At 42.7% G+C, this 20595-nt stretch overlaps 1 protein-coding gene across 1 annotated transcript; it reads right to left on the bottom strand.

Annotated features, from left to right (window-relative positions):
- Position 1: 1 nt before the first annotated feature.
- Positions 2-20552, bottom strand: LOC106606074 (choline transporter-like protein 4). Its single transcript, XM_082968582.1, has 22 exons — positions 20519-20552; positions 20123-20171; positions 19681-19754; positions 19315-19393; positions 19065-19164; positions 18602-18733; positions 18263-18323; positions 17930-18044; positions 17650-17733; positions 11670-11782; positions 11240-11362; positions 10672-10771; positions 10490-10582; positions 8388-8493; positions 7964-8223; positions 7176-7270; positions 5950-6053; positions 5724-5797; positions 5493-5563; positions 4830-4924; positions 3762-3846; positions 2-183 (listed from the first exon to the last, which is right to left on the bottom strand). Exons 1-22 carry the CDS (start codon positions 20550-20552, stop codon positions 71-73), a joined length of 2160 nt encoding a protein of 719 aa, XP_082824708.1. The 3' UTR covers positions 2-70.
- Between the last annotated feature and the right edge of the window lie 43 nt (positions 20553-20595).

Consider the following 20595-nt stretch of genomic DNA (forward strand, 5'->3'; position numbering starts at 1 on the left):
ATGCTGATAGGTTTATTAGAAGAGGGTTGGGCTAAAGGTTAGGGGTTAACTCAGGGCTTAAAGGTTACTACTACTCTGGCAGGGCTGTAACAAACGGTTTGGGTTTGCGGAGAATCCTCATCAGGTTCCTGGACATGTAATAAGGCTTCTGCATAGTTCCATCATTCCTCTCTAGGTCTTCCACTGTATGAGGGAGAAACACTGGAGTCACTCAACTACACCTTACTATACCTTACTATAGTATACCTTACTATATTATACTTTACTATACCTTACTACATTGTACCTTACTACATTATACCTTACTACATTATACCTTACTCTACTGTACCTTACTATATCGCACCTTACTATATTACACCTTACTATACTGTACCTTACTATACTGTACCTTACTATACCTTACTATACTATACGTTACTATACTATACCTTACTACATTATACCTTACTATATTGTACTTTACTATACTGTACCTTACTACATTATACCTTACTCTACTGTACCTTACTCTACTCTACTGTACCTTACTCTACTGTACCTTATTCTACTGTACCTTACTCTACCTTACTATACTGTACTATACTGTACCTTACTATACTGTAGCATACTATAATGTACCTTACTATGTATTGTACCTTGCTATATTATACCTTGCTATATTATACCTTGCTATATTATACCTTGCTATATTATACCTTACTATACTGTACCTTGCTATATTATACCTTACTATATCACACCTTATTATACCTTACTATACTGTACCTTACTATATTACACCTTACTATATTACCCCCTACTATACTACACCGTACCATACTATACTGTACCATACTATACCGTACCATACTATACCGTACCATACCGTACTATACTACACCTTACTATACTACACCTTACTATATCTTACAATATTACACCTTACTATACTGTACCTTACTATATTATACCTTACTATATTACACCTTACTATATTACACCTTACTATATTATACCTTACTATACTATACCTTACTATACTGTACCTTACTATATTATACCTTACTTATACCTTACTATACTGTACCTTATATATTATACCTTACTATATTATACCTTACTATATTATACCTTACTATATTACACCTTACTATATTACCTTACTATATTATACCTTACTATATTATACCTTACTATACCTTACTATACTGTACCTTACTATATTATACCTTACTTATCACCTTACTATATTATACCTTACTATATTACACCTTACTATATTATACCTTACTATATTATACCTTACTATACTTACCGTACCTTACTATACTGTACCTTACTATATTATACCTTACTATACCTTACCTTACTATACTACACCTTACTATATTACACCTTACTATATTACACCTTACTATACTTACTCACCTTACTATACTGTACCTTACTACTACCTGTATACCTTACTATACCTTACATATCACCTTACCACCGTACCTTACTATACTGTACCTTACTATATTACGCCTCACTATATTACGCCTCACTATATTACGCCTCACTATATTACACCTCACTATACCTATATTATACCTTACTACACTGTACCTTACTATACTACACCTTACTAGATCACATACTATACTGTACCTTACTATATTACACCTTACTATATTACACCTTACTATATTACACCTTACTATACTACACTGTACCATACTATACCGTACCATACTATACTGTACCATACTATACCGTACCATACTATACCGTACCATACTATACCGTACCTTACTATACCGTACCTTACTATACCGTACCTTACTATACTACACCTTACTATACTACACCTTACTATACTACACCTTACTATATCTTACAATATTACACCTTGCTACACTGTACCTTGCTATATCGTACCTTGCTACGCTGTACCTTACTATACCTTACTATATTACACCTTACCACACTGTACCTTACTATATTGTACCTTACTATATTACGCCTCACTATATTACGCCTCACTATATTACGCCTCACTATATTACACCTCACTATACCTATATTATACCTTACTACACTGTATCTTACTATACTACATTTTACTAGATCACATCTTACTATACCTTACTATATTACGCCTCACTATATTACGCCTCACTATATTATGCCTCACTATATTACACCTCACTATACCTATATTATACCTTACTACACTGTATCTTACTATACTACATTTTACTATATCACATCTTACTATACCTCACTATATTACGCCTCACTATATTACGCCTCACTATATTACGCCTCACTATATTACGCCTCACTATAATACGCCTCACTATATTACGCCTCGCTATATTACGCCTCGCTATAATACGCCTCGCTATAATACGCCTCGCTATAATACGCCTCGCTATATTACGCCTCGCTATATTACGCCTCGCTATATTACGCCTCGCTATATTACGCCTCGCTATATTACGCCTCGCTATAATACGCCTCGCTATAATACGCCTCGCTATAATACGCCTCGCTATAATACGCCTCGCTATATTACGCCTCGCTATATTACGCCTCGCTATATTACGCCTCGCTATATTACGCCTCGCTATAATACGCCTCGCTATAATACGCCTCGCTATATTACGCCTCGCTATATTACGCCTCGCTATATTACGCCTCGCTATAATACGCCTCGCTATAATACGCCTCGCTATATTGCGCCTCGCCATACTGCGCCTCGCCATACTGCGCCTCGCCATACTGCACCTCACTATACTGCACCTTACTATACTATACCTTGCTATACTATACCTTGCTATATTATACCTTACTATATTATACCTTACTATATTATACCTTACTATATTATACCTTACTATATTATACCTTACTATATTATACCTTACTATATTATACCTTACTATATTATACCTTACTATATTATACCTTATTATACCTTATTATATTATACCTTACTATATTATACCTTACTCTACTGTACCACAAGACCACCTTACCCTGTTGGAGGTATAGTGGTGTAGGTATTGGAGGGTTAGGTGGTGTTGGAGGGTTAGGTGGTGTTGGAGGGTTAGGTGGTGTTGTGGTGTTGGAGGGTTAGGTGGTGTTGTGGTGTTGGAGGGTTAGGTGGTGTTGTGGTGTTGGAGGGTTAGGTGGTGTTGTGGTGTTAGGTGGTGTTGTGGTGTTGGAAGGTTAGGTGGTGTTGGAGGGTTAGGTGGTGTTGGAGGGTTAGGTGGTGTTGTGGTGTTGGAGGGTTAGGTGGTGTTGTGGTGTTGGAGGGTTAGGTGGTGTTGTGGTGTTGGAGGGTTAGGTTGTGTTGTGGTGTTGGAGGGTTAGGTGGTGTTGTGGTGTTGGAGGGTTAGGTGGTGTTGGAGGGTTAGGTGGTGTTGTTGGAGGGTTAGGTGGTGTTGTTGGAGGGTTAGGTGGTGTTGGAGGGTTAGGTGGTGTTGGAGGGTTAGGTGGTGTTGTGGTGTTGGAGGGTTAGGTGGTGTTGGAGGGTTAGGTGGTGTTGTGGTGTTGGAGGGTTAGGTGGTGTTGGAGGGTTAGGTGGTGTTGTTGGAGGGTTAGGTGGTGTTGGAGGGTTAGGTGGTGTTGGAGGGTTAGGTGGTGTTGGAGGGTTTGGTGGTGTTGTGGTGTTGGAGGGTTAGGTGGTGTTGTTGGAGGGTTAGGTTGTGTTGGAGGGTTAGGTGGTGTTGTGGTGTTGGAGGGTTAGGTGGTGTTGTGGTGTTGGAGGGTTAGGTGGTGTTGGTACTCACAGAAGCAGATAAACAGGGTGTCAATACACATGCTGTAGACACTGAAGAAGCCCTGAGCGATGAGGTAGGCTCCCGCCATCACTGTCTGCAGAGCAACATTACGACAACATAGCTGTATGACTTCTAACAGTACCAATCAATACAATGTTGACGATACATACAGTCAATGTAACTTTAAAAATAGACTGCAGTTAACAACATAGTCTACTGCGTTAATAGTCTCATATCCGCCTCCTGAGTGGCACAGTGGTCTAAGGCACTGCATCACAGTGCTAGCTGTGCCACTACAGATTCTGGGTTTGAGTCCAGGATCTGTTGCCGCTGGCCGTGACTGGGAGACCCATGGGGCGGTGCACAACTGGCCCAGTGTCATACGGACTAGGGGAGGGTTTGGCAGGGAGGGATGTCCTTGTTCCATCGTGCACTAGTGACTCGTGTGGCGTGCCGGGCGCAATGCACGCTGACACGGTTGCCAGGTGTACTGTGTTTCCTCTGACACATTGGTGCGGCTGGCTTCTGGGTTAAGTGGGCGTTGTGTCAAGAAGCAGTGTGGTTGGTTGGGTCGTGTTTCGAAGGACGCAGGGCTCTTGACCTTCGCCTCTCCTGAGTCCGTACGGGAGTTGCAGCGATGAGACAAGACTAACTACCAAATGGATACCACGAAAAATAAATCATCATCTCATATCAAAGGAGGTTTGACAAAGTTCAACAGTGAAAGAAAGAAAATGAAAATCAGCCATTTTCAGGATCTAATTTCTAAATCCATTTCAAACCTGCATACAACGTCTAATGCAGGGTTTCCCAAACTTGGTCCTCGGGACCCCAAGGAGTTCACGTTTTGGTTTTTGACCTAGCATTACACCGCTAATTCAAATGATCAACTAATCATCAAGCTTTTATCATTTGAGTCAGCTGTGTAGTGTTCGGGTAAAAACCAAAACTTGCACCCTAGGGGTCCCGAGGACCGAGTTTGGGAAACGCTGGTCTAATGTGTTCATCGAAGATAGAATGTCAATAAAGGACTGGGAGTGTTGAGTGTTTGGTAACAACACTGTTGCATGGACGTACCAGGATGGGAACCCAGTAATAGTTGAGCATCTCGGCCTGGAACGTGTCGCCAGGCAGGCGGATTTGTCCAGAGAAGAAGAAGAAAGCCAACACACCTGATAAAACAGACAGGTCAGGATCATTATATCAGTCATACTTCCTTATGGAAGGAAAACAAGATGCTGATAATAAACAACTACTGAAGATAAAATGGCCAACACCATAGTTACAGTACTATGCCTTACACTTTTTAATGTGTATGAAGATTCTTATAATATCAGAAGTCCAGTAGTTCATACACAATATATTTAACACAGTACTCATTTAGCCTGAAATCCAGTCTGTTTGTGTTTATTATTTAACTAGGCAAGTCAGTTAAGAACAAATTCTTATTTACAATGGCCTACTCCGGCCAAACCCAGACAACACTGGGCCAATTACAAGGTGCCCTATGGGACTCCCAAACACAGCCAGATGTGACAGAGCCTGGATTTGAACCAGGTACTATAGTGACACCTCTTGCACTGAGATGCAGTGCCTTAGACCGACTCACCACTCATAGTAACAAGTTTGGCATGACAAGGACTGGCAAGTAGAGGAATGTTGGCAGAAACAGACTGGATTTCAGGCTGCTATTCATACTTAAAGTTCAAACAAATGTGAGTTCATGTAAACTTCTCTTACCAACTAATGCCACCACTAGTAGTTTGCCAAAGAATATGAGCATGTCTGTCACTCTGTCCAGTAGCACCACCCTGTGGACAACAAGAGGATGACACATTAAATAATCTTGACAACCTGGAAGCATCTTACATAGAAACCAATATCAATGTCTTTGACTATATTGGAACAAAATAAAAAATAAAAATAAAAGAGTGAGCAGAAGATCGACCAACCAAATAAACCCAGTCTTACCTTCCGATGTTCCTCATCAACAGACTGTATGCATTTTTGGCTGACACACAGAAGCTCTCCCCGTAGATGGCGATCTATCAGCCATTCAGAATGATGCATTACTGACGAGTATGAACTGCATGTTCCTACACCAAGAATAAATGACCAACTGAGCTAGAAGAGGTGCCTGGATGCTAATGGCTGCTAAAAGGAATGCCAGACAGTGACAGACAGTCATGTGACTGACCATGATATAAGCGTTCCTGTTGAGGATCTTCAGGAAGTATTCCAGACACCAGAAGCAGCATCTGAGACAGTTTAACAGGAACCGACCACAGGCACTCTGAGAACCTGGAGACACATCACAACATGGGATTCCCTTTAGTCAATGACTGGGGAATCATACAGTCACATCAACAGGATGTTCCCTTTAGTCAATGACTGGGGAATCATACAGTCACATCAACAGGATGTTCCCTTTAGTCAATGACTGGGGAATCATACAGTCACATCAACAGGATGTTCCCTTTAGTCAATGACTGGGGAATCATACAGTCACATCAACAGGATGTTCCCTTTAGTCAATGACTGGGGAATCATACAGTCACATCAACAGGATGTTCCCTTTAGTCAATGACTGGGGAATCATACAGTCACATCAACAGGATGTTCCCTTTAGTCAATGACTGGGGAATCATACAGTCACATCAACAGGATGTTCCCTTTAGTCAATGACTGGGGAATCATACAGTCACATCAACAGGATGTTCCCTTTAGTCAATGACTGGGGAATCATACAGTCACATCAACAGGATGTTCCCTTTAGTCAATGACTGGGGAATCATACAGTCACATCAACAGGATGTTCCCTTTAGTCAATGACTGTTCTGCCTGCGGCTATGGAACCCTGACCTGTTCACCGGACGTGCTTGTTGCACCCTCGACAACTACTATGATTATTATTATTTGACCATACTGGTCATTTATGAACATTTTAACATCTTGCCCATGTTCTGTTATAATATCCACCCGGCACAGCCAGAAGAGGACTGGCCACCCCTCATAGCCTGGTTCCTCTCTAGGTTTCTTCCTAGGTTTTTGGCCTTTCTAGGGAGTTTTTCCTAGGGAGTTTTTCCTAGCCACCGTGCTTCTTTCACATGCATTGCTTGCTGTTTGGGGTTTTAGGCTGGGTTTCTGTACAGCACTTTGAGATATCAGCTGATGTACGAAGGGCTATATAAATACATTTGATTTTAAATTTGATTTGATAAAACCACATCTATTTGTGCATACTAGTGGATGACAATGAAGCTGTGTGTGTGTGTGTGTGTGTGTGTGTGTGTGTGTGTGTGTGTGTGTGTGTGTGTGTGTGTGTGTGTGTGTGTGTGTGTGTGTGTGTGTGTGTGTGTGTGTGTGTGTGTGTGTGTGTGTGTGTGTGTGTGTGTGTGTGTGTGTGTGTGTGTGTGGCCTTACCCCTGGTCTTACGGTTCAGGTACTCCAGCATCAACCTGACTAGCTGGAAGCAGGTGAGGAGGACGGCTCCAAATGCCAGAGAGCCCACATGGTACCTTCCAGGAATGGAAGAAATAAACACATTTCATAATCAACTCCACATCAACACACAAGCAGAACCCAACGTCTGCTACTGAAATACACCACATTAGACGCAGTCTAAAAAGATATGACATGAAATATCTCTTCACACTGACCCATCATTATGCTTAGCTTATCTACTACAACTAGTGCCCTCATATTCAAGAGAGGTAAGCTTTGTGGTATTTTGGTATTTTATTAGGATCCCCATTAGCTGTTGCAAAAGCAGCAGCTACTCTTCCTGGGGTCCACACAAAACATGAAATATAAAGCAGAATGACATAATACAGAACAGCAATAGACAAGAACAGCTCAAAGGCAGAACTACATACATTTAAAAAAAGGCACATGTAGCCTATATATCAATACAGACACACAAACTATCTAGGTCAAATAGGGGAGAGGTGTTGTGCCGTGAGGTGTTGCTTTATCTGTTTTTTGAAACCAGGTTTGCTGTTTATTTGAGCAATATGAGATGGAAGGAAGTTCCATGCAATAAGGGCTCTATATAATACTGTATGCTTTCTTGAATTTGTTCTGGATTTGGGGACTGTGAAAAGACCCCTGGTAGCATGTCCGATGGGATAAGTGTGTGTGTCAGAGCTGTGTGGATTAAGGCACATTCCTATGTCCCCACCCACAGAAACCCTTAGTCCCTCATGTCTTACTGTAGAGTGCGTATGAAGCACTGGGACAGGGCGAAGGGTGAGATTTCTGCAGGCTTGCTGAAGGCCCAGTAGTATGAAGCGAAGGTCCCAGCCAGGGTACATTGGCCCAGGGCGATGACAAAGTTCACACACCACAGGAAGGCAAAGATGTTGAAGACCTGCAGGTAAACCAGGTTCTGCTGGAACAGGCCTGTGTCATCGTACCTGAAGAAGATGCAGCGCACCGACGGGCAGTATGGGTAGGCCGAGGAGTTGAAGGTCTGGGTAGGGAGAGGAGAGGACAGGAGAGGAGAGGAGGAAAGAAATATGAGACAAGTGGGAGGCAGTGTTTCCCCTAGTTTACGTAATTTCAAGGTGGGTTGCAAACATGGGGTTCTGACAGAATAATTTGTCAATTGAAACCAATAGCAGCCAAGCCATCTACCTGTGGCTTGCAGGTCTCAGAGCCGTTGATGCGACTACACTGATCTACAGAGGGGTCGCTAAGAGACACCACTCTGTAGAGAGGGGCCCCTGATGTGACCAAGTATCTGTGGGGAGCCTCGAGTCAAGGACCCAACCAAACTAAAGGCAAAAACCAGGGGTTGGAAACAAAATGATTTTCAATCGTTTCGTTCTGAAGAGAACCATAATTGTTTTTGTTTCCGTTCCGCTGTTCCGACCAGGAAACAAAAGTTCTGAATCGGTTCGAACCAAAGAAAAGTCATTGTTTATATCGTTCATTTCTGTTCCTTTTTAAACCTCTGAAATGTTTGTTTTTTTACATTTAGCTCGACTTTACATGACTTCACCAATCAGTGTGGATAGAGCAGCTTGCTATGGAGCGGACAACCTATTTACATGACTTCACCAATCAGTGTGGATAGAGCAGCTTGCTATGGAGCGGACAACCTATTTACATGACTTCACCAATCAGTGTGGATAGAGCAGCTTGCTATGGAGCGGACAAGCTATTTACATGACTTCACCAATCAGTGTGGATAGAGCAGCTTTCTATGGAGCGGACAAGCTATTTACATGACTTCACCAATCAGTGTGGATAGAGCAGCTTGCTATGGAGCGGACAACCTATTTACATGACTTCACCAATCAGTGTGGATAGAGCAGCTTGCTATGGAGCGGACAAGCTATTTACATGACTTCACCAATCAGTGTGGATAGAGCAGCTTTCTATGGAGCGGACAAGCTATTTACATGACTTCACCAATCAGTGTGGATAGAGCAGCTTGCTATGGAGCGGACAACCTATTTACATGACTTCACCAATCAGTGTGGATAGAGCAGCTTGCTATGGAGCGGACAAGCTATTTACATGACTTCACCAATCAGTGTGGATAGAGCAGCTTGCTATGGAGCGGACAACCTATTTACATGACTTCAACAATCAGTGTGGATAGAGCAGCGTGCTATGGAGCGGACAAGCTATTTACATGACTTCACCAATCAGTGTGGATAGAGCAGCTTGCTATGGAGCGGGAAACCTATTTACATGCATTGGACAGACAAGTGTAGGGCGCGAGATGCGACTGAAATTTTGCGGGTGGGAGGAGAGTGAGAGAGGGTGGAGGAGGAGTCTTGGCTTGAGGCTTGGCTTGAAGCACTGGGCATCTTGCTGTTATGACATGCATTATCTGAATTAGGCCCACAGAATTGTACCTACGGAGGAACGGCTTCTATGAAGGAACTTTGAATGTCTTTGAACTTGAGAAGTTGGCTTAACGATGGACCACAAGCTTGGGTGTGCAGAGCAGCACCAGAATTAAAATGAATCCAATGTGAAATGTGTTAACAATAGTATCTGAAAAGGTTAATCCATTCCTCTGCGCTAAAAAGTCTCTCTCCCCAACTTCTGAATCACGCTTGTAACATCAGAAGGCTACAATAGACTATACTTCGAAGGGGAGGGGCTACAGTAGACTATACTTCGAAGGGGGAGGGGCTACAGTAGACTATACTTCGAAGGGGAGGGGCTACAGTAGACTATACTTCGAAGGGGGAGGGGCTACAGTAGACTATACTTCGAAGGGGAGGGGCTACAGTAGACTATACTTCGAAGGGGAGGGGCTACAGTAGACTATACTTCGAAGGGGAGGGGCTACAGTAGACTATACTTCGGAGGCGAAGGGGGAGGAGGAGGTAGCCTACACACTCACACACACACTGGTAAAGATTTTCAGTTGGCAGGCAGACACTGGAATACGTTTCTGAGTGACAGACACGCTTTGCATAGGCGCTTTGTTGCGTTTTTTTGTGGGACTGTAAAAAAATGCCTGGAACCTAAAAGAACGTTATTAACCGGTTCCCATGCTTTTAAAATAACGGTTCTGTTCCAGAACAGTATAGGTCACTTTCGTTCCAGATTCTCTTTCTGTTCCTCTAAAAATGTTGTTCTTTTCTCATTTTCTGTTCTGTTCCAAACCCTGGCTAAAACACACATGACAAAATAAGCAGTAAAAATAACCGTTTAGCTTATGCATTAGAAAGCATTGAAAATGGAAACCCCATGTATGATGGGCCAAAGGATACAGGGAGGTCATTCCCCAGTAGGCCACACACACCACCAGCAGAACAAAGGTAAACAGAGGGTAGAGCAGGGTTGACATCAGGTAACCCACCACCCTGCAGACAGAACACACACATTACACCTCATTTCATAGAGGATAAAACACTAAGAAATACAATAAATCGAATCTGAGGCAATGTCCGACCTGCTGGACTCCTCCATGAGAGAAACAGCGACAGAGAGTCTCCTCCTGAGACAACTAAGCACCAGAATCAAAATGGACTCCCACACGCACAGGATGATCACTGATGAAAGAAAGAAAGTGTTTTTTATTGAGCTGGCCAGGTTCTCCTTGTAAAAGAGGTCTTCTGACCTCAATGGGACATCCTGGATAAAAAAGGTTAAATTAAATAAGTAGAAACATATGCCGATCTTTGACTAACGAGCACCAAAACAATATAGGCCCAATATACAACCCATAGACGTTACATAATGACCAAACTCACAGGAAGCAAGCCAGGTCTCTTTGACTACCGAGCACCAAAACAATATAGGACACAGGAGGCTGGTGGCACCTTCATTGGGGAGGATGGGATTGTGGTAATGGATGGAGCGGAATAAGTGGAATGTTATATAACACAGGGTTTCCATGTGCTTGATGCCATTCCATTGGCTCTGTTCCAGATACTATTATGAGCTGTCCTCCCCTCTCAGCCTCCACTGATATAGGCCCAATATACAACCCATAGACAGTACATAATGACCAAACTCACAGAAAGCAAGCCAGGTCTCTTTGACTTGAAGGTAGACTGAGATATTTGTATTGAAGCTTAGATCACCGAACTTCAATTTAGAAGTGCTGAAATGGTAGTATTCTGAGTAGCAGTGCCATATTCCTGGGGAGGAGAAGAACCCATTACGCAAATTCAGTCATAATTCTAGATTTAACAGAAAACCAAATAAGGCTAGTATGTGAGTGTAAAATAGTGATCGCTAGATACAAAAGATTGGCCCTTGTCTTTCTTGCAGGCAGGCAGGCAGGCAGGCAGGCAGGCAGGCAGGCAGGCAGGCAGGCAGGCAGGCAGGCAGGCAGGCAGGCAGGCAGGCAGACAGACAGACAGACAGACAGACCACTTTATCCCTACATATGATCCACATAATCTAGTCCAGGCCAGGCTGTAGGGCTGTATGAGCCAGACTTACCATAGCCTCCCACCACCAGAAGTCCCACCATGAGAATCCAGACCAGGACAATGGCCAGGTACCTCAGCAGCAACAGGAACACCACACTGACTAGCAGAGCCAGCATCAGACCACTGCAAACACAGCACGCAGCAAACTGTTGGAGAGCAGCTGAGGCATGGTATGGGCATGCTAAACACTCTGACTGACTGGCTTTAGTGTTGGTTGGTTGACAAGCAACTGTCCAGAGCAACCACCAGACCACTACAAACAAGGAGACATCCAATGTCTATACTGACATACCCCTTCTAATACATGGTCAACACATTGGTCAACACGGTCAACACATACTAAGTGGTAGGATAATGAGACAGCTCAGGCACGGTCAACACATACTAAGTGGTAGGATAATGTGGATATTGGAACAGAGACAGCTCAGGCATGGTATAGGCATACAGTGTAAAACACCAGTGGACTAGTTGGTGCTGGTAGACTGACAAGATTTAGTGTTGGTTGGTTAACTAGCGTTAGTACCGGTTGGCTGTTGCCGGTTGACACGGCCGGTAGCCTAGCGGTTAAGAGCCGACTAGGGGAAAATCTGACGCTGTTCCCTTGAGCATGACACTTAACCCTAATTGCTCCTGTAAGTCACTCTGGATAATTGTCTGCTAAATGATTCAAATGTACAAATGTTGACAAGCATTTGTATTGGTTAGTTGAAAAGCAATTGCCAGGCTAATAGGTTGGCTGTGAACAAGACACTCTGGTGGATCAGTAAGGATATAGACACTATGGTGGATCAGTGAGGATATAGACACTATGGTGGAAAGGTGAGGATATAGACACTCTGGTGGATCAGTGAGGATATAGACACTCTGGTGGATCAGTAAGGATATAGACACTATGGTGGATCAGTAAGGATATAGACACTATGGTGGATCAGTAAGGATATAAACACTATGGTGGATCAGTAAGGATATAGACACTATGGTGGATCAGTAAGGATACAGACAATATGGTGGATCAGTAAGGATACAGACACTCTGGTGGATCAGTGAGGATATAGACACTCTGGTGGATCAGTAAGGATATAGACACTATGGTGGATCAGTGAGGATATAGACACTATGGTGGATCAGTAAGGATATAGACACTCTGGTGGATCAGTGAGGATATCAGACGCCTATGGTGGATCAGTAAGGATATAGACACTATGGTGGATCAGTAAGGATATAGACACTATGGTGGATCAGTGAGGATATAGACACTATGGTGGATCAGTGAGGATATAGACACTCTGGTGGATCAGTAAGGATATAGACACTATGGTGGATCAGTGAGGATATAGACACTATGGTGGATCAGTAAGGGTATAGACACTATGGTGGATCAGTAAGGATATAGACACTATGGTGGATCATTGAGGATATAGACACTCTGGTGGATCAGTGAGGATATAGACACTCTGGTGGATCAGTAAGGATATAGACACTCTGGTGGATCAGTGAGAATATAGACACTATGGTGGATCAGTGAGGATATAGACACTATGGTGGATCAGTGAGGATATAGACACTATGGTGGATCTGTAAGGATATAGACGCTATGGTGGATCAGTGAGGATATAGACACTCGGGTGGATCAGTAAGGATATAGACACTATGGTGGATCAGTAAGGATATGGACACTATGGTGGATCAGTAAGGATATAGACACTATGGTGGATCAGTAAGGATATAGACACTCGGGTGGATCAGTAAAGATATAGACACTATGGTGGATCAGTAAGGATATGGACACTATGGTGGATCAGTGAGGATATAGACACTCTGGTGGATCAGTAAGGATATAGACACTATGGTGGATCAGTAAGGATATGGACACTATGGTGGATCAGTGAGGATATAGACACGCGGGTGGATCAGTAAGGATATAGACACTATGGTGGATCAGTAAGGATATGGACACTATGGTGGATCAGTAAGGATATAGACACTATGGTGGATCAGTGAGGATATAGACACTATGGTGGATCATTAAGGATATGGACACTATGGTGGATCAGTAAGGATATAGACACTGGTGGATCAGTAAGGATATAGACACTATGGTGGATCAGTAAGGATATAGACACTATGGTGGATCAGTGAGGATATAGACACTATGGTGGATCAGTAAGGATATAGACACTATGGTGGATCAGTAAGGATATAGACACTATGGTGGATCAGTAAGGATATAGACACTATGGTGGATCAGTGAGGATATAGACACTATGGTGGATTAGTGAGGATATAGACACTATGGTGGATCAGTAAGGATATAGACACTATGGTGGATCAGGAAGGATATAGACACTCTGGTGGATCAGTGAGGATATGGACACTATGGTGGATCAGTAAGGATATAGACACTATGGTGGATCAGTAAGGATATGGACACTATGGTGGATCAGTAAGGATATAGACACTATGGTGGATCAGTGAGGATATAGACACTATGGTGGATCAGTAAGGATATAGACACTATGGTGGATCAGTAAGGATATAGACACTATGGTGGATCAGTGAGGATATAGACGCTATGGTGGATCAGTAAGGATATTGACACTATGGTGGATCAGTAAGGATATGGACACTATGGTGGATCAGTAAGGATATAGACACTATGGTGGATCAGTAAGGACATAGACACTATGGTGGATCAGTGAGGATATAGACACTATGGTGGATCAGTGAGGATATGGACACTATGGTGGATCAGTAAGGATATAGACACTATGGTGGATCAGTGAGGATATAGACACTCTGGTGGATCAGTAAGGATATAGACACTATGGTGGATCAGTAAGGATATAGACACTATGGTGGATCAGTAAGGATATAGACACTATGGTGGATCAGGAAGGATATAGACACTCTGGTGGATCAGTGAGGATATGGACACTATGGTGGATCAGTAAGGATATAGACACTCTGGTGGATCAGTGAGGATATAGACACTCTGGTGGATCAGTAAGGATATAGACACTATGGTGGATCAGTAAGGATATGGACACTATGGTGGATCAGTAAGGATATAGACACTATGGTGGATCAGTAAGGATATAGACACTATGGTGGATCAGTGAGGATATAGACACTATGGTGGATCAGTAAGGATATGGACACTATGGTGGATCAGTAAGGATATAGACACTATGGTGGATCAGTAAGGATATAGACACTATGGTGGATCAGTAAGGATATAGACACTATGGTGGATCAGTAAGGATATAGACACTATGGTGGATCAGTGAGGATATAGACACTATGGTGGATCAGTGAGGATATAGACACTATGGTGGATCAGTAAGGATATAGACACTATGGTGGATCAGTAAGGATATGGACACTATGGTGGATCAGTAAGGATATGGACACTATGGTGGATCAGTAAGGATATGGACACTATGGTGGATCAGTGAGGATATAGACACTATGGTGGATCAGTAAGGATATGGACACTATGGTGGATCAGTAAGGATATGGACACTATGGTGGATCAGTGAGGATATAGACACTATGGTGGATCAGTAAGGATATGGACACTATGGTGGATCAGTAAGGATATGGACACTATGGTGGATCAGTAAGGATATGGACACTATGGTGGATCAGGAAGGATATAGACACTCTGGTGGATCAGTGAGGATATGGACACTATGGTGGATCAGTAAGGATATAGACACTATGGTGGATCAGTAAGGATATGGACACTATGGTGGATCAGTAAGGATATAGACACTATGGTGGATCAGTGAGGATATAGACACTATGGTGGATCAGTAAGGATATAGACACTATGGTGGATCAGTAAGGATATAGACACTATGGTGGATCAGTGAGGATATAGACGCTATGGTGGATCAGTAAGGATATTGACACTATGGTGGATCAGTAAGGATATGGACACTATGGTGGATCAGTAAGGATATAGACACTATGGTGGATCAGTAAGGACATAGACACTATGGTGGATCAGTGAGGATATAGACACTATGGTGGATCAGTGAGGATATGGACACTATGGTGGATCAGTAAGGATATAGACACTATGGTGGATCAGTGAGGATATAGACACTCTGGTGGATCAGTAAGGATATAGACACTATGGTGGATCAGTAAGGATATAGACACTATGGTGGATCAGTAAGGATATAGACACTATGGTGGATCAGGAAGGATATAGACACTCTGGTGGATCAGTGAGGATATGGACACTATGGTGGATCAGTAAGGATATAGACACTCTGGTGGATCAGTGAGGATATAGACACTCTGGTGGATCAGTAAGGATATAGACACTATGGTGGATCAGTAAGGATATGGACACTATGGTGGATCAGTAAGGATATAGACACTATGGTGGATCAGTAAGGATATAGACACTATGGTGGATCAGTGAGGATATAGACACTATGGTGGATCAGTAAGGATATGGACACTATGGTGGATCAGTAAGGATATAGACACTATGGTGGATCAGTAAGGATATAGACACTATGGTGGATCAGTAAGGATATAGACACTATGGTGGATCAGTAAGGATATAGACACTATGGTGGATCAGTGAGGATATAGACACTATGGTGGATCAGTGAGGATATAGACACTATGGTGGATCAGTAAGGATATAGACACTATGGTGGATCAGTAAGGATATGGACACTATGGTGGATCAGTAAGGATATGGACACTATGGTGGATCAGTAAGGATATGGACACTATGGTGGATCAGTGAGGATATAGACACTATGGTGGATCAGTAAGGATATGGACACTATGGTGGATCAGTAAGGATATGGACACTATGGTGGATCAGTGAGGATATAGACACTATGGTGGATCAGTAAGGATATGGACACTATGGTGGATCAGTAAGGATATGGACACTATGGTGGATCAGTAAGGATATGGACACTATGGTGGATCAGTAAGGATGTTGTGTATTTGTATTTATTATGGATCCACATTAGTTCCTGCCAAGGCAGCAGCTACTCTTCCTGGGTTCCAGCAAAAATTAAGGCAGTAACATACCATTTTTAAACATTCAAATAGATTTTAGAACAGATTTCACAATACATGAATTGTGTACCCTCAGACCACTACTCAACTACAGTACAACACAATCCAGGTATACATGTGTGTATAGTGTGTATGTTATGTGTGTTTGTATGTGTGTGGTTGTACCTGTGTGTGTGACTCTTCACTGTCCTTGCTGTTACATAAGGTGTATTTTTATCTGTTTTTTAAAATCAGATTGTACTGCTTGCGTGAGTTCCTTGATGTGGAATAGAGTTCCATGTAACCATGGCTCTATGTAGTACCGTGGCTCTATGTAGTACCAGGGCTCTATATAGTACCAGGGCTCTATGTAGTACCAGGGCTCTATGTAGTACCGTGGCTCTATGTAGTACTATGGCTCTATGTAGTACCAGGGCTCTATATAGTACCAGGGCTCTATGTAGTACCATGGCTCTATATAGTACTGTGGCTCTATGTAGTACCATGGCTCTATATAGTACCATGGCTCTATGTAGTACCATGGCTCTATGTAGTACCGTGGCTCTATGTAGTACCGTGGCTCTATGTAGTACCATGGCTCTATGTAGTACTATGGCTCTATATAGTACCATGGCTCTATGTAGTACCAGGGCTCTATGTAGTACCATGTCTCTATGTAGTACTATGGCTCTATATAGTACCATGGCTCTATATAGTACCAGGGCTCTATGTAGTACCAGGGCTCTATGTAGTACCAGTGTTCTATGTAGAACCAGGGCTCTATGTAGTACCATGGCTCTATGTAGTACCATGGCTCTATGTAGTACCAGGGCTCTATGTAGTACCAGTGTTCTATGTAGTACCAGGGCTCTATGTAGTACTATGGCTCTATGTAGTACTATGGCTCTATGTAGTACTGTGCGCCCACTGTGAGATAGTTGGAAGCTCAGACTTACAGTAAGATCCAGTACCAGGAGGAGGCAAAGTCCTCAAAGATCCTCACTCCTATGGCCTTTCTGTTGAAGCCTGATATCAGTGAGCTGGAATAATGGAAAGATATAGTAGGTTAGGGGACAGTGATGATCTGTTTAGCTATACATAGGCTCTGTCCAAAATGGCACCCTATTCCCTATGGGCCCTGGTCAAAAGTAGTGTACTACAAAGGGAATAGTGCCATTTGGGACACGTCCATATAGTATCCACAGGAGAATGTTAGTTCAATGGATGAATGATAACCCCATGGCGCCTCTGATGCTGTTGACTGTCTCGTTGACGGAGGCCATTCCGGGCAGAGTGAAGTTGGAAGGAGCACTGTTGAGAGCATGTAGACTGGGCAAACACCTCCCCAGAGCTGTAGTGATTCAAACGGCAACATAGGGAAGGGTAGAGAGAGGAAAAGGTTCAGAGTGGATTCACCTCAGTTTCCTGCTGTTTCACTTCATCCTCTGTACCATGATTATGTAGACATTATTTTTATTTTATTTAACCTTTATTTAACTATTCTTTAATGTAGACATTAACAGTCCTGTCAGTAGATGTGAGGATGGATGCCATGTTAAACTACTTCACCTGATTTACTTGGAACAAGGAAGGATGGACAAAGTTCTGCATCAAGGATCTCTTGGACAGTCTGAAAGAGAGTACAGGACCAAACATGACTAGAAGGATGGCCAATATACAGAAGCATTGTATAACAGACACACTCATGTAGAAACAACATCTGTTTCTAATCAATGTCTCAAATTAAAATGTTTTCCAATCAACCAAACCCTTTAACTCAGAATGAAACACAGACCTAGGCTACACTGTAATGTAGCTATGCTTGACAGAATGCTTGGGACTAATGGTCCCACACACCCAGTTCCAGTCTCTATAAGCACATTGATAACAGTGTAAAATGCCCTGTACCCAGGTGGTGGTAGTCAGGTTGAGGCTGTGGTCACAGTACTGCTGATGGAAGAAGTCTTTGGGATTGGCGTCGGGGTCGTAGGCAGCAGCAGACAGCATCCAGAAGTGAGACGGACACTTAGGGACACACACCTGCAGAGGAAGGGACAGAGAGATGGGAGGCACCAGACATTAGTGTACGGCAAACCTTGATTTCCCGCAGTCTCACATTTGACTTATCACAAGTAAGGAAAGTGTGAGTGAAACCACAAAGAGAGAAAGGGAGTCAAATCTCAACTGAAACCCTAGTCCCCAAATGACGTGGCCCCAAACTGTTGACTATTACATTAGATAGTATGTGTCCTAAGCTGTATGTTGTACCCTATGCATTATGTCCTATCTGTTATGTCATATGTCCTTCGTGACTCTGGTCAAATGGACGGGGACAGGTAGGATGTGATTGTACAGATACAGTTGGTCTGACCTGTGTGGTGGGACACTGTACGCCTGCGAGTGCTGCTGCCACCATCTTGGTGGTCGTGGCACACTTCAGTATGTCCACATAGATCATCCTGGGCTGGTCTCTGACAAGACAGAGTTAAAAACAAAGACTGAGTTGTCTCACATGATCTCTTTCAGACACTCAATGAGTTAGCATACTAGGTAGACATACAGCAACACAGGACCTATAACTATGGTAGACATAACATAGGACCTATAGCTAGGCTACTCACCTATTCATCCCCACTCCACAGAACATTCCGGTGGAGTTCCTGGGGAAGAGAACATGGCGAGGGTCTCCAAACAACCAGGCTGATGGAGGGAGAGAGAAAGGACCAGAGGAAATCATATCACACACTTCCATGACAGGGGTTTAATTTTGAGTTCCTGTGAACTTTCACAGTGGTTCGGTCGATGTAGCTAGGCCTACTGTGATGTACACTAAAAAGATGGCCGAACAGTATACAGGGGAATCGTCTCTCTCATTGTCATGTTCACATTGACAATCAGATACTGACTTTTTAGATGAGCAAGATATAAAACAGATATCATATGATAACAGTCATGTCATCTTCAAATGATGATGAAGACGTCCCTACCCAGAACTCCCATGACCATGTAACCAGCTATGACAGCCAAGAACAGTATGCAGCAGATCAGATCTGTGCAGCTCCTGAAACAACACAAAGAAATTAAATCAGCTGATTCATATGCTTGAACAAGGTGGACTTCATCCACATGACAGCTAGCTAGCATGTCCGCATTCAAAAGAGTTGTACACAAATCTAAGATGTAATGTGAGTGTGATTTTGGATGTGTGCTTCTGCATATGCTGTGATTTTAGCTGTGCTTTTTTTATCTATGCTAATAAAAAATTAAAACGGTATGTATATGTCCCAAATTTCAACCTATACAGACCCTCGACAAAGTTACTTCCCTAGCGTAGGGAATAGGTTGCTATTTCGGATGCAAACCGTAAATAGGCCAAATGGAAATCGAGATTGAATGAAAGCAAACAACCAATGATGAGCCTGCACAAACCTTTTTCGTACTGGTCCACTAAAGAATGGATCATAGGGAGCGGCATAGCCTAAAATAAAAGAGGACAAATTAAGCACACAGGGTTCTTTCAGACAGAAAATTGTTCAAAGGACTTTTGCAGCAACTTTTCACTGTTGATGTAGGTCTACTGTAACTGCAAAAACGAGAAGACCAACAACATCGGCTTTGATTTGACAAAAGTATTTCACATATTGACAGGGGTGTAAAGTACTTATGTAAAAAACAAGAACATGGTGCAATATGGTTTGCTTAACACAAGGAATTTTAAAAGTATGGTATTTTACTCAAGTATGACAGTTGGGTACTTTTTCCAACACTGAATATTGATTAGTGAATGCCTATACTGAAATTGTTGAGATGGTTGGAATAACTCACCCTTCTCTTCCGCCCTTTTACTGGTTCCTTTCATTTTCATGACCTGGCGCCGAAGAAACGGACCGTTTGACTGGAAA

This window comes from Salmo salar, chromosome 02, assembly GCF_965601325.2.
Source record: "Salmo salar chromosome 02, fSalSal1, whole genome shotgun sequence".
Lineage (NCBI taxonomy): Eukaryota > Metazoa > Chordata > Actinopteri > Salmoniformes > Salmonidae > Salmo > Salmo salar.